The sequence below is a fragment of the Syngnathus floridae genome, chromosome 18 (assembly GCF_059516105.1).
Source record: "Syngnathus floridae isolate MCC-2025c chromosome 18, RoL_Sflo_1.0, whole genome shotgun sequence".
Classification (NCBI taxonomy): domain Eukaryota; kingdom Metazoa; phylum Chordata; class Actinopteri; order Syngnathiformes; family Syngnathidae; genus Syngnathus; species Syngnathus floridae.
Genome location: NC_142430.1, coordinates 10137951 through 10155511, shown reverse-complemented (window position 1 = coordinate 10155511; position 17561 = coordinate 10137951). Strand labels below are relative to the sequence as shown.

Here is a 17561-nt window from a genome sequence, read left to right as displayed (position 1 = left end):
GTTAGAGCTAGAGCTGGAGTTAGTGTTAGAGCTAGGGTTAGGGTTTGAGCTAGTTAGAGCTAGGGTTGGGGTTAGAGCTAGAGTTAGGGTTAGAGCTAGAGCTAGAGTTAGTGTTAGAGCTAGGGGTAGTGCTAGTTAGAGCTAGGGTTAGGGTTAGGGTTTGAGCTAGTTAGAGCTAGGGTTGGGGTTAGAGCTAGAGTTAGGGTTAGAGGTAGAGTTAGGGTTAGAGCTAGAGCTGGAGTTAGTGTTAGAGCTACGGTTAGGGTTAGGGTTTGAGCTAGTTAGAGCTAGGGTTGGGGTTAGAGCTAGAGTTAGGGTTAGAGCTAGAGTTAGGGTTAGAGCTAGAGCTGGAGTTAGTGTTAGAGCTAGGGTTAGGGTTAGGGTTTGAGCTAGTTAGAGCTAGGGTTGGGGTTAGAGCTAGAGTTAGGGTTAGAGCTAGAGCTGGAGTTAGTATTAGAGCTAGGGTTAGGGTTAGGGTTTGAGCTAGTTAGAGCTAGGGTTGGGGTTAGAGCTAGAGTTAGGGTTAGAGCTAGAGTTAGTGTTAGAGCTAGGGGTAGAGCTAGTTAGAGCTAGGGTTAGGGTTAGGGTTTGAGCTAGTTAGAGCTAGGGTTGGGGTTAGAGCTAGAGTTAGGGTTAGAGCTAGAGCTAGAGTTAGTGTTAGAGCTAGGGGTAGAGCTAGTTAGAGCTAGGGTTAGGGTTAGGGTTAGGGTTTGAGCTACTTAGAGCTAGGGTTGGGGTTAGAGCTAGAGTTAGGGTTAGAGGTAGAGTTAGGGTTAGAGCTAGAGCTGGAGTTAGTGTTAGAGCTAGGGTTAGGGTTAGGGTTAGGGTTTGAGCTAGTTAGAGCTAGGGTTGGGGTTAGAGCTAGAGTTAGGGTTAGAGCTAGAGTTAGTGTTAGAGCTAGAGCTGGAGTTAGTGTTAGAGCTAGGGTTAGGGTTAGGGTTAGGGTTTTAGCTAGTTAGAGCTAGGGTTGGGGTTAGAGCTAGAGTTATGGTTAGAGCTAGAGTTAGGGTTAGAGCTAGAGTTAGTGTTAGAGCTAGGGGTAGAGCTAATTAGAGCTAGGGTTAGGGTTAGGGTTAGGGTTTGAGCTAGTTAGAGCTAGGGTTGGGGTTAGAGCTAGAGTTAGGGTTAGAGCTAGAGTTAGGGTTAGAGCTAGAGCTGGAGTTAGTGTTAGAGCTAGGGTTAGGGTTAGGGTTAGGGTTTGAGCTAGTTAGAGCTAGGGTTGGGGTTAGAGCTAGAGTTAGGGTTAGAGCTAGAGCTAGAGTTAGTGTTAGAGCTAGGGGTAGAGCTAGTTAGAGCTAGGGTTAGGGTTAGGGTTAGGGTTTGAGCTACTTAGAGCTAGGGTTGGGGTTAGAGCTAGAGTTAGGGTTAGAGGTAGAGTTAGGGTTAGAGCTAGAGCTGGAGTTAGTGTTAGAGCTAGAGTTAGGGTTAGGGTTAGGGTTTGAGCTAGTTAGAGCTAGGGTTGGGGTTAGAGCTAGAGTTAGGGTTAGAGCTAGAGTTAGTGTTAGAGCTAGAGCTGAGTTAGTGTTAGAGCTAGGGTTAGGGTTAGGGTTAGGGTTTTAGCTAGTTAGAGCTAGGGTTGGGGTTAGAGCTAGAGTTATGGTTAGAGCTAGAGTTAGGGTTAGAGCTAGAGTTAGTGTTAGAGCTAGGGGTAGAGCTAATTAGAGCTAGGGTTAGGGTTAGGGTTAGGGTTTGAGCTAGTTAGAGCTAGGGTTGGGGTTAGAGCTAGAGTTAGGGTTAGAGCTAGAGTTAGGGTTAGAGCTAGAGCTGGAGTTAGTGTTAGAGCTAGGGTTAGGGTTAGGGTTAGGGTTTTAGCTAGTTAGAGCTAGGGTTGGGGTTAGAGCTAGAGTTAGGGTTAGAGCTAGAGTTAGGGTTAGAGCTAGAGCTAGAGCTAGGGGTAGAGCTAGTTAGAGCTAGGGTTAGGGTTAGGGTTAGGGTTTGAGCTAGTTAGAGCTAGGGTTGGGGTTAGAGCTAGAGTTAGGGTTAGAGCTAGAGTTAGGGTTAGAGCTGGAGTTAGTGTTAGAGCTAGGGTTAGGGTTAGGGTTAGGGTTAGGGTTTGAGCTAGTTAGAGCTAGGGTTGGGGTTAGAGCTAGAGTTAGGGTTAGAGCTAGAGTTAGGGTTAGAGCTAGAGCTAGAGCTAGGGGTAGAGCTAGTTAGAGCTAGGGTTAGGGTTAGGGTTAGGGTTTGAGCTAGTTAGAGCTAGGGTTGGGGTTAGAGCTAGAGTTAGGGTTAGAGCTAGAGTTAGGGTTAGAGCTAGAGCTAGGGGTAGGGCTAGTTAGAGCTAGGGTTAGGGTTAGGGTTAGGGTTTGAGCTAGTTAGAGCTAGGGTTGGGGTTAGAGCTAGAGTTAGGGTTAGAGCTAGAGTTAGGGTTAGAGCTAGAGCTAGGGGTAGGGCTAGTTAGAGCTAGGGTTAGGGTTAGGGTTAGGGTTTGAGCTAGTTAGAGCTAGGGTTGGGGTTAGAGCTAGAGTTAGGGTTAGAGCTAGAGTTAGGGTTAGAGCTAGAGCTGGAGTTAGTGTTAGAGCTAGGGTTAGGGTTAGGGTTTGAGCTAGTTAGAGCTAGGGTTGGGGTTAGAGCTAGAGTTAGGGTTAGAGCTAGAGTTAGGGTTAGAGCTAGGGGTAGAGCTAGTTAGAGCTAGGGTTAGGGTTAGGGTTAGGGTTTGAGCTAGTTAGAGCTAGGGTTGGGGTTAGAGCTAGAGTTAGAGTTAGAGCTAGAGTTATGGTTAGAGCTAGAGCTGGAGTTCTAGCTCTAACTAGCTCAAACCCTAACCCTAACCCTAGCTCTAATTAGCCCTACCCCTAGCTCTAGCTCTAACCCTAGCTCTAACCCTAACTCTAGCTCTAACCCCAACCCTAACTCTAACTAGCTCAAACCCTAACCCTAACCCTAACCCTAACCCTAGCTCTAACTAGCTCTACCCCTAGCTCTAGCTCTAACCCTAACTCTAGCTCTAACCCTAACTCTAGCTCTAACCCCAACCCTAGCTCTAACTAGCTCAAACCCTAACCCTAACCCTAACCCTAGCTCTAACCCTAGCTCTAACCCTAACTCTAGCTCTAACCCCAACCCTAGCTCTAACTAGCTCAAACCCTAACCCTAACCCTAACCCTAGCTCTAACTAGCCCTACCCCTAGCTCTAGCTCTAACCCTAACTCTAGCTCTAACCCTAACTCTAGCTCTAACCCCAACCCTAGCTCTAACTAGCTCAAACCCTAACCCTAACCCTAGCTCTAACTAGCTCTACCCCTAGCTCTAGCTCTAGCTCTAACTCTAGCTCTAACCCTAACTCTAGCTCTAGCTCTAACCCCAACCCTAGCTCTAACTAGCTCAAACCCTAACCCTAACCCTAACCCTAGCTCTAACTAGCTCTACCCCTAGCTCTAGCTCTAGCTCTAACCCTGACTCTAGCTCTAACCCTAACTCTAGCTCTAACCCCAACCCTAGCTCTAACTAGCTCAAACCCTAACCCTAACCCTAACCCTAGCTCTAACACTAACTCCAGCTCTAACCCTAACTCTAGCTCTAACCCCAACCCTAGCTCTAACTAGCTCAAACCCTAACCCTAACCCTAACCCTAGCTCTAACACTAACTCCAGCTCTAACCCTAACTCTAGCTCTAACCCTAACTCTAGCTCTAACCCCAACCCTAGCTCTAACTAGCTCAAACCCTAACCCTAACCCTAACCCTAGCTCTAACTAGCTCTACCCCTAGCTCTAGCTCTAGCTCTAACCCTAACTCTAGCTCTAACCCTAACTCTAGCTCTAACCCCAACCCTAGCTCTAACTAGCTCAAACCCTAACCCTAACCCTAACCCTAGCTCTAACTAGCTCTACCCCTAGCTCTAGCTCTAGCTCTAACCCTGACTCAAGCTCTAACCCTAACTCTAGCTCTAACCCCAACCCTAGCTCTAACTAGCTCAAACCCTAACCCTAACCCTAACCCTAACCCTAGCTCTAACACTAACTCCAGCTCTAACCCTAACTCTAGCTCTAACCCTAACTCTAGCTCTAACCCCAACCCTAGCTCTAACTAGCTCAAACCCTAACCCTAACCCTAACCCTAGCTCTAACACTAACTCCAGCTCTAACCCTAACTCTAGCTCTAACCCTAACTCTAGCTCTAACCCCAACCCTAGCTCTAACTAGCTCAAACCCTAACCCTAACCCTAACCCTAGCTCTAACACTAACTCCAGCTCTAACCCTAACTCTAGCTCTAACCCTAACTCTAGCTCTAACCCCAACCCTAGCTCTAACTAGCTCAAACCCTAACCCTAACCCTAACCCTAGCTCTAACACTAACTCCAGCTCTAGCTCTAACCCTAACTCTAGCTCTAACCCTAACTCTAGCTCTAACCCCAACCCTAGCTCTAACTAGCTCAAACCCTAACCCTAACCCTAGCTCTAACACTAACTCCAGCTCTAGCTCTAACCCTAACTCTAGCTCTAACCCTAACTCTAGCTCTAACCCCAACCCTAGCTCTAACTAGCTCAAACCCTAACCCTAACCCTAACCCTAGCTTTAACTAGCTCTACCCCTAGCTCTAACACTAACTCTAGCTCTAACCCTAACTCTAGCTCTAACCCTAACTCTAGCTCTAACCCCAACCCTAGGCCTAACTAGCTAAAACCCTAACCCTAACCCTAGCTCTAACACTAACTCCAGCTCTAGCTCTAACTCTAGCTCTACCTCTAACCCTAACTCTAGCTCTAACCCCAACCCTAGCTCTAACTAGCTCAAACCCTAACCCTAACCCTAACCCTAGCTCTAACTAGCTCTACCCCTAGCTCTAACACTAACTCTAGCTCTAACCCTAACTCTAGCTCTAACCATAACTCTAGCTCTAACCCCAACCCTAGCTCTAACTAGCTAAAACCCTAACCCTAACCCTAGCTCTAACACTAACTCCAGCTCTAGCTCTAACGCTAACTCTAGCTCTAACCCTAACTCTAGCTCTAACCCCAACCCTAGCTCTAACTAGCTCAAACCCTAACCCTAACCCTAGCTCTAACTAGCTCTACCCCTAGCTCTAACACTAACTCTAGCTCTAACCCTAACTCTAGCTCTAACCCCAACCCTAGCTCTAACTAGCTCAAACCCTAACCCTAACCCTAACCCTAGCTCTCACACTAACTCCAGCTCTAGCTCTAACCCTAACTCTAGCTCTAACCCTAACTCTAGCTCTAACCCCAACCCTAGCTCTAACTAGCTCAAACCCTAACCCTAGCTCTAACACTAACTCCAGCTCTAGCTCTAACCCTAACTCTACCCTAACCCTAACTCGAGCTCTAACCCCAACCCTAGCTCTAACTAGCTCAAACCCTAACCCTAACCCTAACCCTAGCTCTAACTAGCTCTACCCCTAGCTCTAACACTAACTCTAGCTCTAGCTCTAACCCTAACTCTAGCTCTAACACCAACCCTAGCTCTAACTAGCTCAAACCCTAACCCTAACCCTAGCTCTAACACTAACTCCAGCTCTAGCTCTAACCCTAACTCTAGCTCTAACCCTAATTCTAGCTCTAACCCCAACCCTAGCTCTAACTAGCTCAAACCCTAACCCTAACCCTAACCCTAGCTCTAACTAGCTCTACCCCTAGCTCTAACACTAACTCTAGCTCTAGCTCTAACCCTAACTCTAGCTCTAACCCCAACCCTAGCTCTAACTAGCTCAAACCCTAACCCTAACCCTAACCCTAGCGCTAACACTAACTCCAGCTCTAGCTCTAACCCTAACTCTAGCTCTAACCCTAACTCTAGCTCTAACCCCAACCCTAGCTCTAACTAGCTCAAACCCTAACCCTAACCCTAACCCTAGCTCTAACTAGCTCTACCCCTAGCTCTAACACTAACTCTAGCTCTAACCCTAACTCTAGCTCTAACCATAACTCTAGCTCTAACCCCAACCCTAGCTCTAACTAGCTAAAACCCTAACCCTAACCCTAGCTCTAACACTAACTCCAGCTCTAGCTCTAACCCTAACTCTAGCTCTAACCCTAACTCTAGCTCTAACCCCAACCCTAGCTCTAACTAGCTCAAACCCTAACCCTAACCCTAGCTCTAACACTAACTCCAGCTCTAGCTCTAACCCTAACTCTAGCTCTAACCCTAACTCTAGCTCTAACCCCAACCCTAGCTCTAACTAGCTCAAACCCTAACCCTAACCCTAACCCTAGCTCTAACTAGCTCTACCCCTAGCTCTAACACTAACTCTAGCTCTAACCCTAACTCTAGCTCTAACCCTAACTCTAGCTCTAACCCCAACCCTAGCTCTAACTAGCTAAAACCCTAACCCTAGCTCTAACACTAACTCCAGCTCTAGCTCTAACCCTAACTCTAGCTCTAACCCTAACTCTGGCTCTAACCCCAACCCTAGCTCTAACTAGCTCAAACCCTAACCCTAACCCTAACCCTAGCTCTAACTAGCTCTACCCCTAGCTCTAACACTAACTCTAGCTCTAACCCTAACTCTAGCTCTAACCCTAACTCTAGCTCTAACCCCAACCCTAGCTCTAACTAGCTCAAACCCTAACCCTAACCCTAGCTCTAATACTAACTCCAGCTCTAGCTCTAACCCTAACTCTAGCTCTAACCCCAACCCTAGCTCTAACTAGCTCAAACCCTAACCCTAGCTCTAACACTAACTCCAGCTCTAGCTCTAACCCTAACTCTAGCTCTAACCCTAACTCTAGCTCTAACCCCAACCCTAGCTCTAACTAGCTCAAACCCTAACCCTAACCCTAGCTCTAACACTAACTCCAGCTCTAGCTCTAACCCTAACTCTACCTCTAACCCTAACTCTAGCTCTAACCCCAACCCTAGCTCTAACTAGCTCAAACCCTAACCCTAACCCTAGCCCTAACTAGCTCTACCCCTAGCTCTAACACTAACTCTAGCTCTAGCTCTAACCCTAACTCTAGCTCTAACCCTAACCCTAGCTCTAACTAGCCCTAACCCTAACCCTAGCTCTAACACTAACTCTAACCCTAGCCCTGACCCTAACTCTAACTAGCTCTAACCCTAGCTCTAACCCTAAGCCTAACTAGCTGTAACCCTAACCCTAACCCTAGCTCTAACACTAACCCTAGCCCTAGCCCTAGCTCTAACCCTAACTCTAACCCTAAGCTTTCGGGAGGTGTATGGGGCTGCAAACGCAAATTTTCTATAATAAAACTTTTGGGACCCACTGAGATTCGAACCCGGGTCGCTGGGGTGACAGCCCAGAGCACTAACCACTACACTACGGAAGCCACTTGAACACCTCAGCTTTTATGCGCTTTTTCTCCAAGCTGACGGCCAACTTTAGAGATTACGCTTCTCATTGGGTCTTCTTGATTTTATAAGTTAAATTCCCAATAATCGTGAGCAGCAGCGGAGCCCCATTTCAACCCCTTACACTGAGTGCCAAGCAGGGAAGAAATGGGTACCATTGTTATCATGGTCACTGGTATGACCCGGCCGGGGTTTGAACCCCCAACCTCCCAATCTCAGGGCGGACACTCTCCTCCCCGGCCACTGAGCTGGTAAGCACTGCACTTGTAGGAGTTTTTAAATAACGTGTATGCATATATATGCCTAAATTTTGTTATCCAATATATTTACGGCAATTTCACATTAGATTGCTAGTCATTATTATATATTATTATTATTATAGCAGCAATGCTGTCTGTCACTCAGTAAAAAAAAAAAAAACTTACTATAGTAAGGCTTTTTTTGTAAAACCAAACGAAAAAAGACCATAACGCTTTATTGTTACCTTGCAGCTGTGGATCAGTGTGGATTATAGGGAAGGATGAGAGAATTTCCACTGTGTGTGTGTGTGTGTATGAAAAATTGGCCAGCTCTATAAATTATGAGTGCCTGTTTGGAGTGAGAAGCTGTTCTCCTGTGCTTCTGGTTATGCAATAAATGTTACACTGCAGATAGAATCAATGTAGAATGCCATCCTAAAACTCCAATGAAGCAATTTCACAGGTATCGTTATTACAAAACACCAAATAGATGTTCTCCGATTTCTGTCATCTTCCATGAATCTCTATCACATTGGCCAGCCAATATGGGCTTTTGACGTCTTTCCTGCTTCTGTTTCTCCAGTGACGTCCACTTTGTAGCTGCTGCCGCCGCCGCCGCCGCCACCGCTCTTGTCCATTCGTCACTCCGTCAGCATCGCCCTAAGCCACAGTCATGAGTTCTTCTCCGTTGACATCACGATCTAACATGGACATCCTGGATGAGCTGCAGCTGATCGCAGCCCAGAACCTAGAAAAGTTGGAAGTCAATAAGTACTACGAAATCATCAGAGAGTTGGGCAAGGGCACCTATGGCAAGGTGGACCTGGTCATCCACAAGATCAGAGGTGAGGAACCCAGTTAGTTTCACGCAGAATGACACAAATATTCCAAGCTGGAAGACCAGTAATAATAGAACATCATCAAACTATTGACTCTAATGATGCTTTTCTGGCCTCCAAGGAACAAAAATGGCACTGAAGTTCTTGAAGAAGAAGACGACCAAGCTGAAGTCGTTCCTGCGCGAGTACAGCATCTCGCTCTACTTGTCTCCTTGCCCTTTCATCATCAACATGTTTGGCATCGCTTTCGAGACGGACGAGTACTACGTGTTTGCGCAGGAATATGCGCTAGCGGGGGACCTCTTTGACATCATTCCTCCGCAGGTAGCACATCAAATGAGAAGCCGTGTCCTTGACCTCGGTGATTTCCCCCTTTTCCACTCCTTCAGGTTGGTCTCCCCGAAGCAGTGGCAAAGCGCTGTGTACACCAAGTAGCCATTGCTTTGGACTACATGCACTGTAAGAAGCTGGTCCACAGGGACATCAAACCTGAAAACATTCTCATCTTTGACCGCGAGTGCCGCAAAGTCAAGCTGTCTGACTTCGGCATGACCCGCCGCGCCGGATCGCCAGTGAAACGAGTGAGTAGTCGTTGGGAAGGAGTTGTGACGGGGGTTAGGGTGGGCTTGTTTGGTTTGTTCTCCGAACCATCCCTTGTGTCTTTAGGTCAGCGGCACCATCCCTTACACAGCCCCGGAGTTGTGCGACGTATCCCGCCACGAGGGCTTCTGCGTGGACTACAGCACTGACGTGTGGGCTTTCGGCGTGCTTCTCTTCTGCATGCTGACGGGAAACTTCCCATGGGAGAAGGCGCTGGCCTCTGACTCCTTCTACCAAGAGTTCATCCGCTGGCAGAGGAGGAGGACCAACACGGTGCCTTCCCAGTGGAGACGCTTCACCGAGCAGGCCCTACGCATGTTTCGCCGCTTGCTCTCGGTGGAGCAGGAGCGACGCTGCTCTGTCAAAGAGGTCTTTGGATACTTCAGCCACTCGTGGATGCTGGACGGCGAGAATAACAACAACAACGGCAACGGCGGGGAAAGGGTCGGCGGCGGCGGCGCCACCGCCGCCAACGGACGAGGAGAGCTCAACGATAACATGTCTTCGTCTTCATCCGGGGAGGAAGACGAGGAACTCCTTGTGGAGCGGATGAAGCAGCAGACTCTGTCCCAATTGTCGCCCCCCGTGCCCGGCGAGCGTGGCGCAGCCAAGGGCGCCACCATGGAACTGGGCGGGGGCCACCATTTCGTTTCCGTGTCCACCAACAGCTCGGTGTCATCCACCAATAGCTACGAGCGTATGCCGCGGGAGAACGGCTCGCCGGGAGGCCGCATGCTTGTGGCCACACCCATCGAGATTTGCGTTTGAGCGCAACATTTAATCTCGTCTCACCGGTGTGCTCTTCTTCTTCAACCCGCGTACAGTCGATGTGCATGCACGGAGAACGAGACGCCGTTGTTGTCGTGCTGGTGGTGGTGGTGGTGGTGGAAGTACATACGTGGCAGACCGTGGCGACAAACGGAAGACCAAAACGGCGTTCCTAAAGCAATAGTTCCAAAAAAAAGCAAAAAAAAGGTCCGGATGGAACATGACGTTTCCCCGAGTGGAAAGAACAACTTGACTCAAGAACCAAGACATGAGGTGATGAGGTTTCATGGACTGGGTGGTTTTTTGTAACACATTCAGGGGGTGATTTTCAGTCAGAAGGTTCGGGCTCTAATTCAACTAGTTACTGGCTGTTGTTTGATGGTTTACAATCATCTTGACTTCACACTCTTTTCTACTCACTCTTGTGTTCCCCAAAATATCCATCTTTATTTTCAACTCTGCCCCCGCAAAAAAACAAAACAAATTTCAAGTTAATAATGCATGAGCAACTTTACAAAGACAAAAAAACATATTGTCGTGGAATCTTTTGACGTAGCACAATTTTCACATGACACCCGAGGGGACTGTTGTAAGATTTCTTGATGTTTTAGGGCTAAAATGAAAAAACCCCAACAAAAAACAAAATTAGTTTCTATTCAGTGTGTTTTAGTGTGTTTGTATTTATGTCTTGTATTCACATCACCACTTTCAGGAACTGGAACAAAAAAAAAAAAAGTAAAGCATGACTAGCAAGCACTCAAAAAGGTAGAGAGGATTTTCCTCAAACCCAACCATTTGAAAGAAGAAAACCAAAAACTGGATGGTACATTTGGAGTGAATCTTTCCCCATAAATCTGCATGTGTGTGTGCTAAACGCTTACGCTAACAAGGTTGTGTATTTGACCACATGCTTGGATTTTTGTCATCACCCCAGCTGCTCCCCAATCAACCAGCGAGTATGCAAAAAAGTCCGTTTTGTGACAATCTCTGACCTCATCGGACTGGGAACAAAAGAACAAAAGACACTGTGGATGTGGAGGCTGTTTTCACCCATCGTGCAGCTGCTCCCTTGTTTACTGCCGGCCGCCGCTGCAGCACTTTCCACTGACATTAAGAAAAGCATTACCTCATCATCTTCAACCAGCACCGTTCGCTGACTGTAGCAAGCCTGATGTTTGATTTCAAGTCAAGTTATCCTGGTCATCACAAAAACCGGAGCAAGACCAAGGTCATGACCAAGGTCATGACATATGTGTAAGTGGTTACTGAGCCAAGGAGCATAGGAAAAAAAGAATCCAAAAAGCTTAAGAACTATAAAATCCCTCAAATATTACAGTATAACATTTTCACAGGTTGAAGTGAGTAGATTTTCTGACATTACGCTTTTTCCAGAGAGTATGAATAAATAATAAATAAACATTTCTGACCAATTCAGGTCAATTGGATAATCCCTCAAGGCTCACCGGTTGGGAATAACAGGTGTAAACAATCCTGACGTGAATCCATTATTATTGGCAGAAAGAGAAACAATCATTTTAGTGCTTGTGTGTGGCATGATTAGATGCAATAGTGTCAACTGTTTTTCCCATTTAGGATTAGTGGTGGGAGGAGAAATGATTAACACCAAGCTGGAAGTAAAAGATCCAAACAGTTTGCTGGTGAGCATCCTCCTATTTTCTTCATCTTTTCATTCTTATCACGTGTAGTAGTTGAGCTTCGATGTTTGTGTCCAGTGGAATATTTCCCAGCATTATCATTTTGGTGACTTTTGGTGAGTAGATTGCCACAAACACTCCAACTTGTTTCTGTCTCTGCAATACAACTGTCTTCCTGTTGAATCAGATTTAGTCAATAAAATTGAGAATTCTTGTTGAACTCATCTTTGGACGGTTTTTGCCTTTTATTTTTCAGATTCATTTGCCTGGTACTTTAGCCCAAAAGTACAAAGAATAAATCATCACAACTAAAAATTCCAAAATGTCACCCTTAAAATCATCCAATTACCATGACTGAATTTGATACAAAATGTTGAATTATCATGAAATCTGTTTGAAAAAAAAATAAATAAATCAACTGTTCACTGCACTCAAACACACGTGTTGATTGTTCAACAAAATATTTATTTTGGACACTCAAGTGGTCTCCAATGCTACAAGAGGAGAGCAGGGAGGTAAAAAAAAGTTACTGGGAAAAAAAAAAAAATACAATTGCACGACTTAAAGTCCATCCAACGACCGATACGAGATGATGGAATGTCTGGACAAGAAATAGAAGGCCTTTGTCATTCCTGTCCATTAACCCCACAATAATAAATCAATTCAGCCCTGAGATAAACACACACACACGCAACAGATCAGAAACAAACACACATCATTAAATACTGTATTGTAGCGTACAACACAGTCAAAAATAAAATACTCGCAGTCGTGTGACCTTCGGGAAACAATGTATGCAAGCATGGCACGAATGAAAGATGTCTTTTTCTATGGCAAATTGTGTTCTTCGGTGAGTTCTTCAAACACGGCACAATACTGCCCCGAGCAGATCCCGTTTGGCTCTGCACTGCAAACAGCATGTGTGTGGGTGGGTGTGTGTGTGGGTGTGTCCCCCGTACGTCAGATAAGGCTTATCAGGTTACCACAGATAAGGTTACCACACGTCATCTTGAAATGTAATCAATGTAAACTCACTTTCTTTCACTGTATGTGGGGAGGAGTTAGTGACTTTAGTCTCTCCCCTCCACCTCAACGGGATTCACAATCCTTAATGATCCAAGAAGCCTTGACACACTTCCAAAGTGCTTTGGGTCAAGTAATACTGCAGCCACCGCAAAGTGCTTCTTGCCAACACATTCAAACACTACTTTTCTACAATTCAGTTGGTTCAAAGAAAAGAAATCCAATGCATATCGTATTTCTTGAAAGAAATGGTACCTTACGTGGTCTGGTGGCTCTGCTCACCATTTCTTCTGCTGCAGCTACTTTTATGATGAACCGCTTTTACCAATAACTTAAAAAGTCTCTTTGACAAAATGAGCAAAATTGACATGCTTCATGAATAAATAGAACCAAATATAATCAACTATGTACAATTTTTGTTTAAATTACAGATTTGGATTGTTGTTTTGGGGGAAAAAACAAATCATTTTGACAAAGTGGGAAGTTGTGGGTCCAAGCAAAAAGGAGGAGTTTAAGGTTTATGGGTGCTAGATGTCCACTTCACATAGTCCAGAGGGCAATTTGCCAGGTGAATATCTGCATAACAGAGAAACAAGCCAAAATGATCATGTTTTATAGAAAAGTCAGCAAAATCTCAATTATCTATGAAAGGAACCTTTACACGGGTAGCGACCAACTTTTTTCACTTGGTCACACTGCGCGGGATTGGGTCGCACCCTTTTTTGGTGAGATAAGGCGTGACCACATTTGATAATCAAATTGTCTCATTTGGCATACCGTATCATTTCATTTGGATGTCCTTCAGTTCACCATGACTGCTTGCAAAATTGGTTTGGAACAAGCAGCAGCTGACTTTTTTGGAACTTTAAAAGACGCCAAAAGGGAAATGGTACGGCAAAACCCCGAAACATCAGGAAAAAGCACTCAAGTAATTGCTGAAAGGTGAACAACTTTTTACACGTCAACAAAATACCATAAAAACACTCATCAAATGCCTTTGAGAACAAAAATGAATATTTCAAATCCCACCCATGGCTGAAAAGAAAGACACCTGAATGTATCCAAATTTGAAAGAGAAAATGGGGAAAATGTTTTACCAAGGGGGTCTCTTTCTCCTGGGATCGCTGTGCATCCCCACTGGGGCTTTGAGTGTCTTGTTCTAGGGAGGATGGAATGAGGAACGTTCAATTGGATCTTCCGAGCAGACAGGAACCATTTGGCACTCACCTTGTGCTTTTTACACTTCATGGAAAAGTTTTCTTCCATGAGGATGCAGTCTGCGGGGACAAGAAGAGAAGGTGAGTCGGCCCACGCGGCCGACAAAAGCAAGGGTGGCTGTGACCTTACCTGCCTCCAGAGCACACCTGTAGTGGTATTTGCTAGGACAACCTTTGAAGAAACAGCCGAGCGTTGCACCTGGGCCAGAGCAGGCCGAGCACATCTGCAGGTACAAACAAAAACGGTCATTTTTGTGCCTGCTTCAGTTTGGAAGAAAATGAGACGTAACATTTGACACTGCCCAATTTCTCATTTCCTGCCTTGTTTCAGATGAAACAAAATCATGCATCCAAAATGAGTCCAAGTGATGATTTTACACATGAAATTTTTTCTTTTACTTTACCGTCTGCCGGGCCACTTTGACAGTTTCCTCCAGGCCGTAGACTCTGCCCTTCACCAAGAAGACGCCGGCCGACCAAATGGCGCAGTCTTCGTGAAGCCAGTACTCACGGGGCTCCATGGGCAGCACAGGGGCGCTGTACCAGTCCTCCACATCCGCTGGCCACATTTCCGAACGAGCGCGTTTCGCCGCCACCGCCGCCGGGCTGCCGGTGTCGTCGGCGATCGTCGGCGGGAGGCCCTTCTGCCACCACTGGTTGGCGGCCCGTTTCTTCCCCCTGCCCCCGACGCTGCAGGACGAAGAATCGGAATCGCTGTAGTCGTTCTTGCGGTCTTTGAGATCGGACCTAAGTGTCGACGTCTTGGGTCTGGATACCCGCTGTCCTTCAGGGTAGTAGGGACCGTGGAGATCCCCCAAGTCCATGGCATTGGCAGAGAGACCACACAGGCAACAGATGAGGGCGCCCCGCCGCTGACCCTGAGTGGACGCCCGACCCAGCTGGAGACAGGAAGTGTTGGGGACAGTGGCCGAAATAAAGCTGCTGTGGTGATCCTCCTGCTCTCTTGGGCCCTTTTTGGCCTGCGTTGCCACTTCTTCCGGCTCGTTGACGACGGTGCATTGTGACGTGGACGACTGCATCCGGACGAAGGGGGAGAAATGATGGTACCTGGAGTCCTTTCTTTCTTCTTTGTAGTGGACATATCTCAATTTGATTTCGGGCTCCCTGGGAGCGAAGATGGAAAAAAATGGTGCGGGTTGACGCTTCTTCCGTCGCTTCTTGGGAGTGCGCGCCACCTTTTTCTTTGCAGCTGAAGGTTTGGGCGGATCTTTTGGTGAACACGGGCTTTTCTTTGGAGATTCTTTCGCTGCTGGTGGGGAGCATCTTGCCGGCTTTTTTTCCAACGAGGGGGGATCAGAGTGCACGAGATCGGGCTCTTTTTTGGAGTTTTTCAACACAGGACTTGAAGAGTTTTTCCTCTTTGACCTCACCTGTGGCAAATGTCCAGGGTAAGGTACCTCCTCTGGCATGGCCTTTGTAAACTTACTGTTGGACTTTTTAGAATGAACACCACAACTGGAGGTAGTATTTTTGCACTGATGCATTTGAATGCCGTTGGCGTTCGCTTTTTTAGGCGGGGTTACTACTTTGTGTTTTGCTTTCGCTTTGCTCCTGCTTTTCCCATTCGACAGGGTGTCATTCTTCTTTGGATGAATTGCATAAGAATCCCGAGTCTTGGAAGCATTGGCGTTAGTGTTAACGCGTCCCGATACTTTATAACTACTTGAATTGATATTCATAACTAGTGATTGTAAGCGCACCCCTCTATTTGAACGCAAAGGCAGTTTCCTTTCCTGGACATTGCCGTTCATGTGTGGGGTGGTGAGAGCGTTGGGTTTGTCCTCTGAAATTCCTAACGGACAAACCTCCTCCGTCAGGTCAATCAAAGGCTTGGGCTCTGACCTCCTTGGGTGCACAGGCTGCCTGTTTTCATCCCTCGAATGAAAACGGGCCCCTTCTGTGATGGAGTCATCCCACGCAGCCTCATCTGCTGGAAAAGAGTTGTCCCCGCTTGGTGAGGCGGAGACCTGGGGCAGCATGAACGCATCGTCCAAATCACACGGTGAGGTAGCAGAGGGACACACGGGCTCTTCAAGGGGGCTTTTACAGTCCCTGGTCAGTAAGCGCAGCTCTATTGGGGCCTCTTTGTTCTGGACCGGTTCCTCTTTTTTTGATACCTGTAGCAGCGTCTCGGAATTTCCAGTCCTTAGGACAGTCATGTCAGTTTCTAGTGACACCACACCTAAAGTTGACCAGCTGTCATCTCGGCCATTTTCCAAGCTTTCACTCGTTTCTGCACTCTCGGGAATGCCGTGTTCCTCTCTGCGCGTCGTGCTCGAACTTACAGTCCCGTTTAGTTCACAAATCTCCTGAGGTAGACAAAGTCGATCGACCTCTGGAGCCTTAGTGACAAGGTCCACTGGTGTGTCACAGTGTTCCAAGTAATGCTGGTTCAGTGTATAGGTGGTCTCCCTAAGACCTTTCTCAGCCTCACAAGAAGGGAGAAGGGAGAACTTGCAGATAGGCGGCAAACCAGTTAGAGGCTGAGATGCTGAGTTAATGGGAGAACTGCTCACATAGGAGAGGGTCACTGTGGTGTGGGACAAGGCATTGTCTGGTTGAATTTGATCCGCTGATTGCTGAGAGGAATTCGAGGATATGGTGGTCTGTGTTGAGGGTAATCCGGAATTCGGGTGCCAGTCAGCGCTGTGGACATCGCAGGGCTTGACATTCAGGCTGCCGTTCCTGGTCAGGTCAACCACGTTGGGAATGCTTGAGGTGGAAAGGTCCTGAGGTTGGAGATCATCAAAGCTCCATGGTGGTTGTTCCATAGCAACTGCAAAACACACAAAGGTGTGTAGTGTGTCATCTTTTGCAATACAATTTCACTACCAAAGTATTTGATTGAAATTCTTCGAAACAAGTCCTGTCACTTAAGCACACCCTTTTATCTATCAACTTTGGTATGACCTTCACTCAACACTATAGCTACTCTACTCTTATTAATATGTCACCAAAAGACTATTTCAAAACGTGAACAAAATAAATGAGTCGTTAAATTGACAGTTGACTGACGCGTGAGAGAATAGCTTCAGATTTGTTTTTTTTAAGTGAAAAAACACGATATACGTTTGACATTCTCTTGGTAATCGTCACTGAATGTTTATAGGGAACGACTCAAGTTTAAATGATAATTTTCTTGGAAGCGACTGACTGACAACTTACCACCAATGTTGACAGGTCAGGTATTCCAACTCGATAGCTCCAGCTTAGCCGCCGCTAACGTTAGCTGGCTAGGCCCAGCGACTAATCGTCACTTTTAATTTGTTTGGAATAATAACAGAATATCACAAAGTACAAATAACAATTTTGCCAATGAGAGCGATTCGCAGTGGCCAATAATAATTTCGGCTAATTGTGGCTGGGACAGAGCTTCATCATTTTTTTAAAATGCCTACTTTTATTACGAAACCGTTTAACGTTAAGTCACTGTGCTGGGTAACTTAATTATTACGAGGACTGGCAAAAATATTTGAAACGTTTGCCTCATTCGACTGAAGTTATTGCTAAATACTTATACCGAATTAAAAAGTGCATAGAAATGCGTATGAACTTTGGAGATTTGACTTCTATGAGCTATACAAAGCCCACAACACGCGTTACTGGTGAGATTACGTGTTATTGTTCATAGAGTTTAGCAACGTGGTGTTTCAGAGCATTGCACGTATCTGATCTGGATGGCTGGGCAAGGCCCGACTGGGCGAAACAAAGACGAAGGGAGCGGAGCGCTCAAGTGACAAAGCTGCTCAAACTTACCCCTATGGTCACGTTTTAAACGTCCAGCTGCGAAACACGTCCACCCCGCATCTCCCTCAAGATTCCATCTCTTTTGACAAAATGAACAAGTGTCCCAAATTAAAAAGAATTAGGACCTTTCCTGGAACGCTGATGACCGCAACGTCAAGTTGGCTCATACATCTTCAATATCCTGATG

The 17561-nt window shown here is 46.5% G+C and overlaps 2 protein-coding genes across 4 annotated transcripts in view; one reads left to right on the top strand and one right to left on the bottom strand.

Moving 5' to 3' along the window:
- The window catches only part of bsk146 (brain specific kinase 146), a 22171-nt gene extending 10581 nt beyond the window's left edge, over positions 1-11590 (top strand). The window contains exons 2-6 of one of the 2 annotated variants that reach the window (XM_088359246.1): positions 7338-7516; positions 8088-8349; positions 8465-8667; positions 8733-8924; positions 9010-11590. In XM_088359246.1, the coding sequence (XP_088215372.1) occupies positions 8178-8349; positions 8465-8667; positions 8733-8924; positions 9010-9711 (1269 nt within the window). In that variant the 5' untranslated portion in view covers positions 7338-7516; positions 8088-8177 and the 3' untranslated portion in view covers positions 9712-11590. The remainder of the gene's footprint in view (positions 1-7337; positions 7517-8087; positions 8350-8464; positions 8668-8732; positions 8925-9009) is intronic. The other variant, XM_088359245.1, reaches the window with a different exon arrangement.
- Positions 11588-17561, bottom strand: LOC148382986 (uncharacterized). 2 transcript variants are annotated; one of them, XM_088359242.1, is made up of 6 exons: positions 17384-17561; positions 14011-16403; positions 13737-13830; positions 13617-13666; positions 13487-13548; positions 11588-12965 (listed from the first exon to the last, which is right to left on the bottom strand). In XM_088359242.1, coding segments are annotated over exons 2-6 (2595 nt in total). In that variant the 5' UTR covers positions 16399-16403; positions 17384-17561; the 3' UTR covers positions 11588-12964. The 2 variants fall into 2 exon arrangements, with proteins under 2 accessions (XP_088215368.1, XP_088215369.1); XM_088359243.1 differs by lacking the exon at positions 17384-17561 and adding an exon at positions 16793-17305.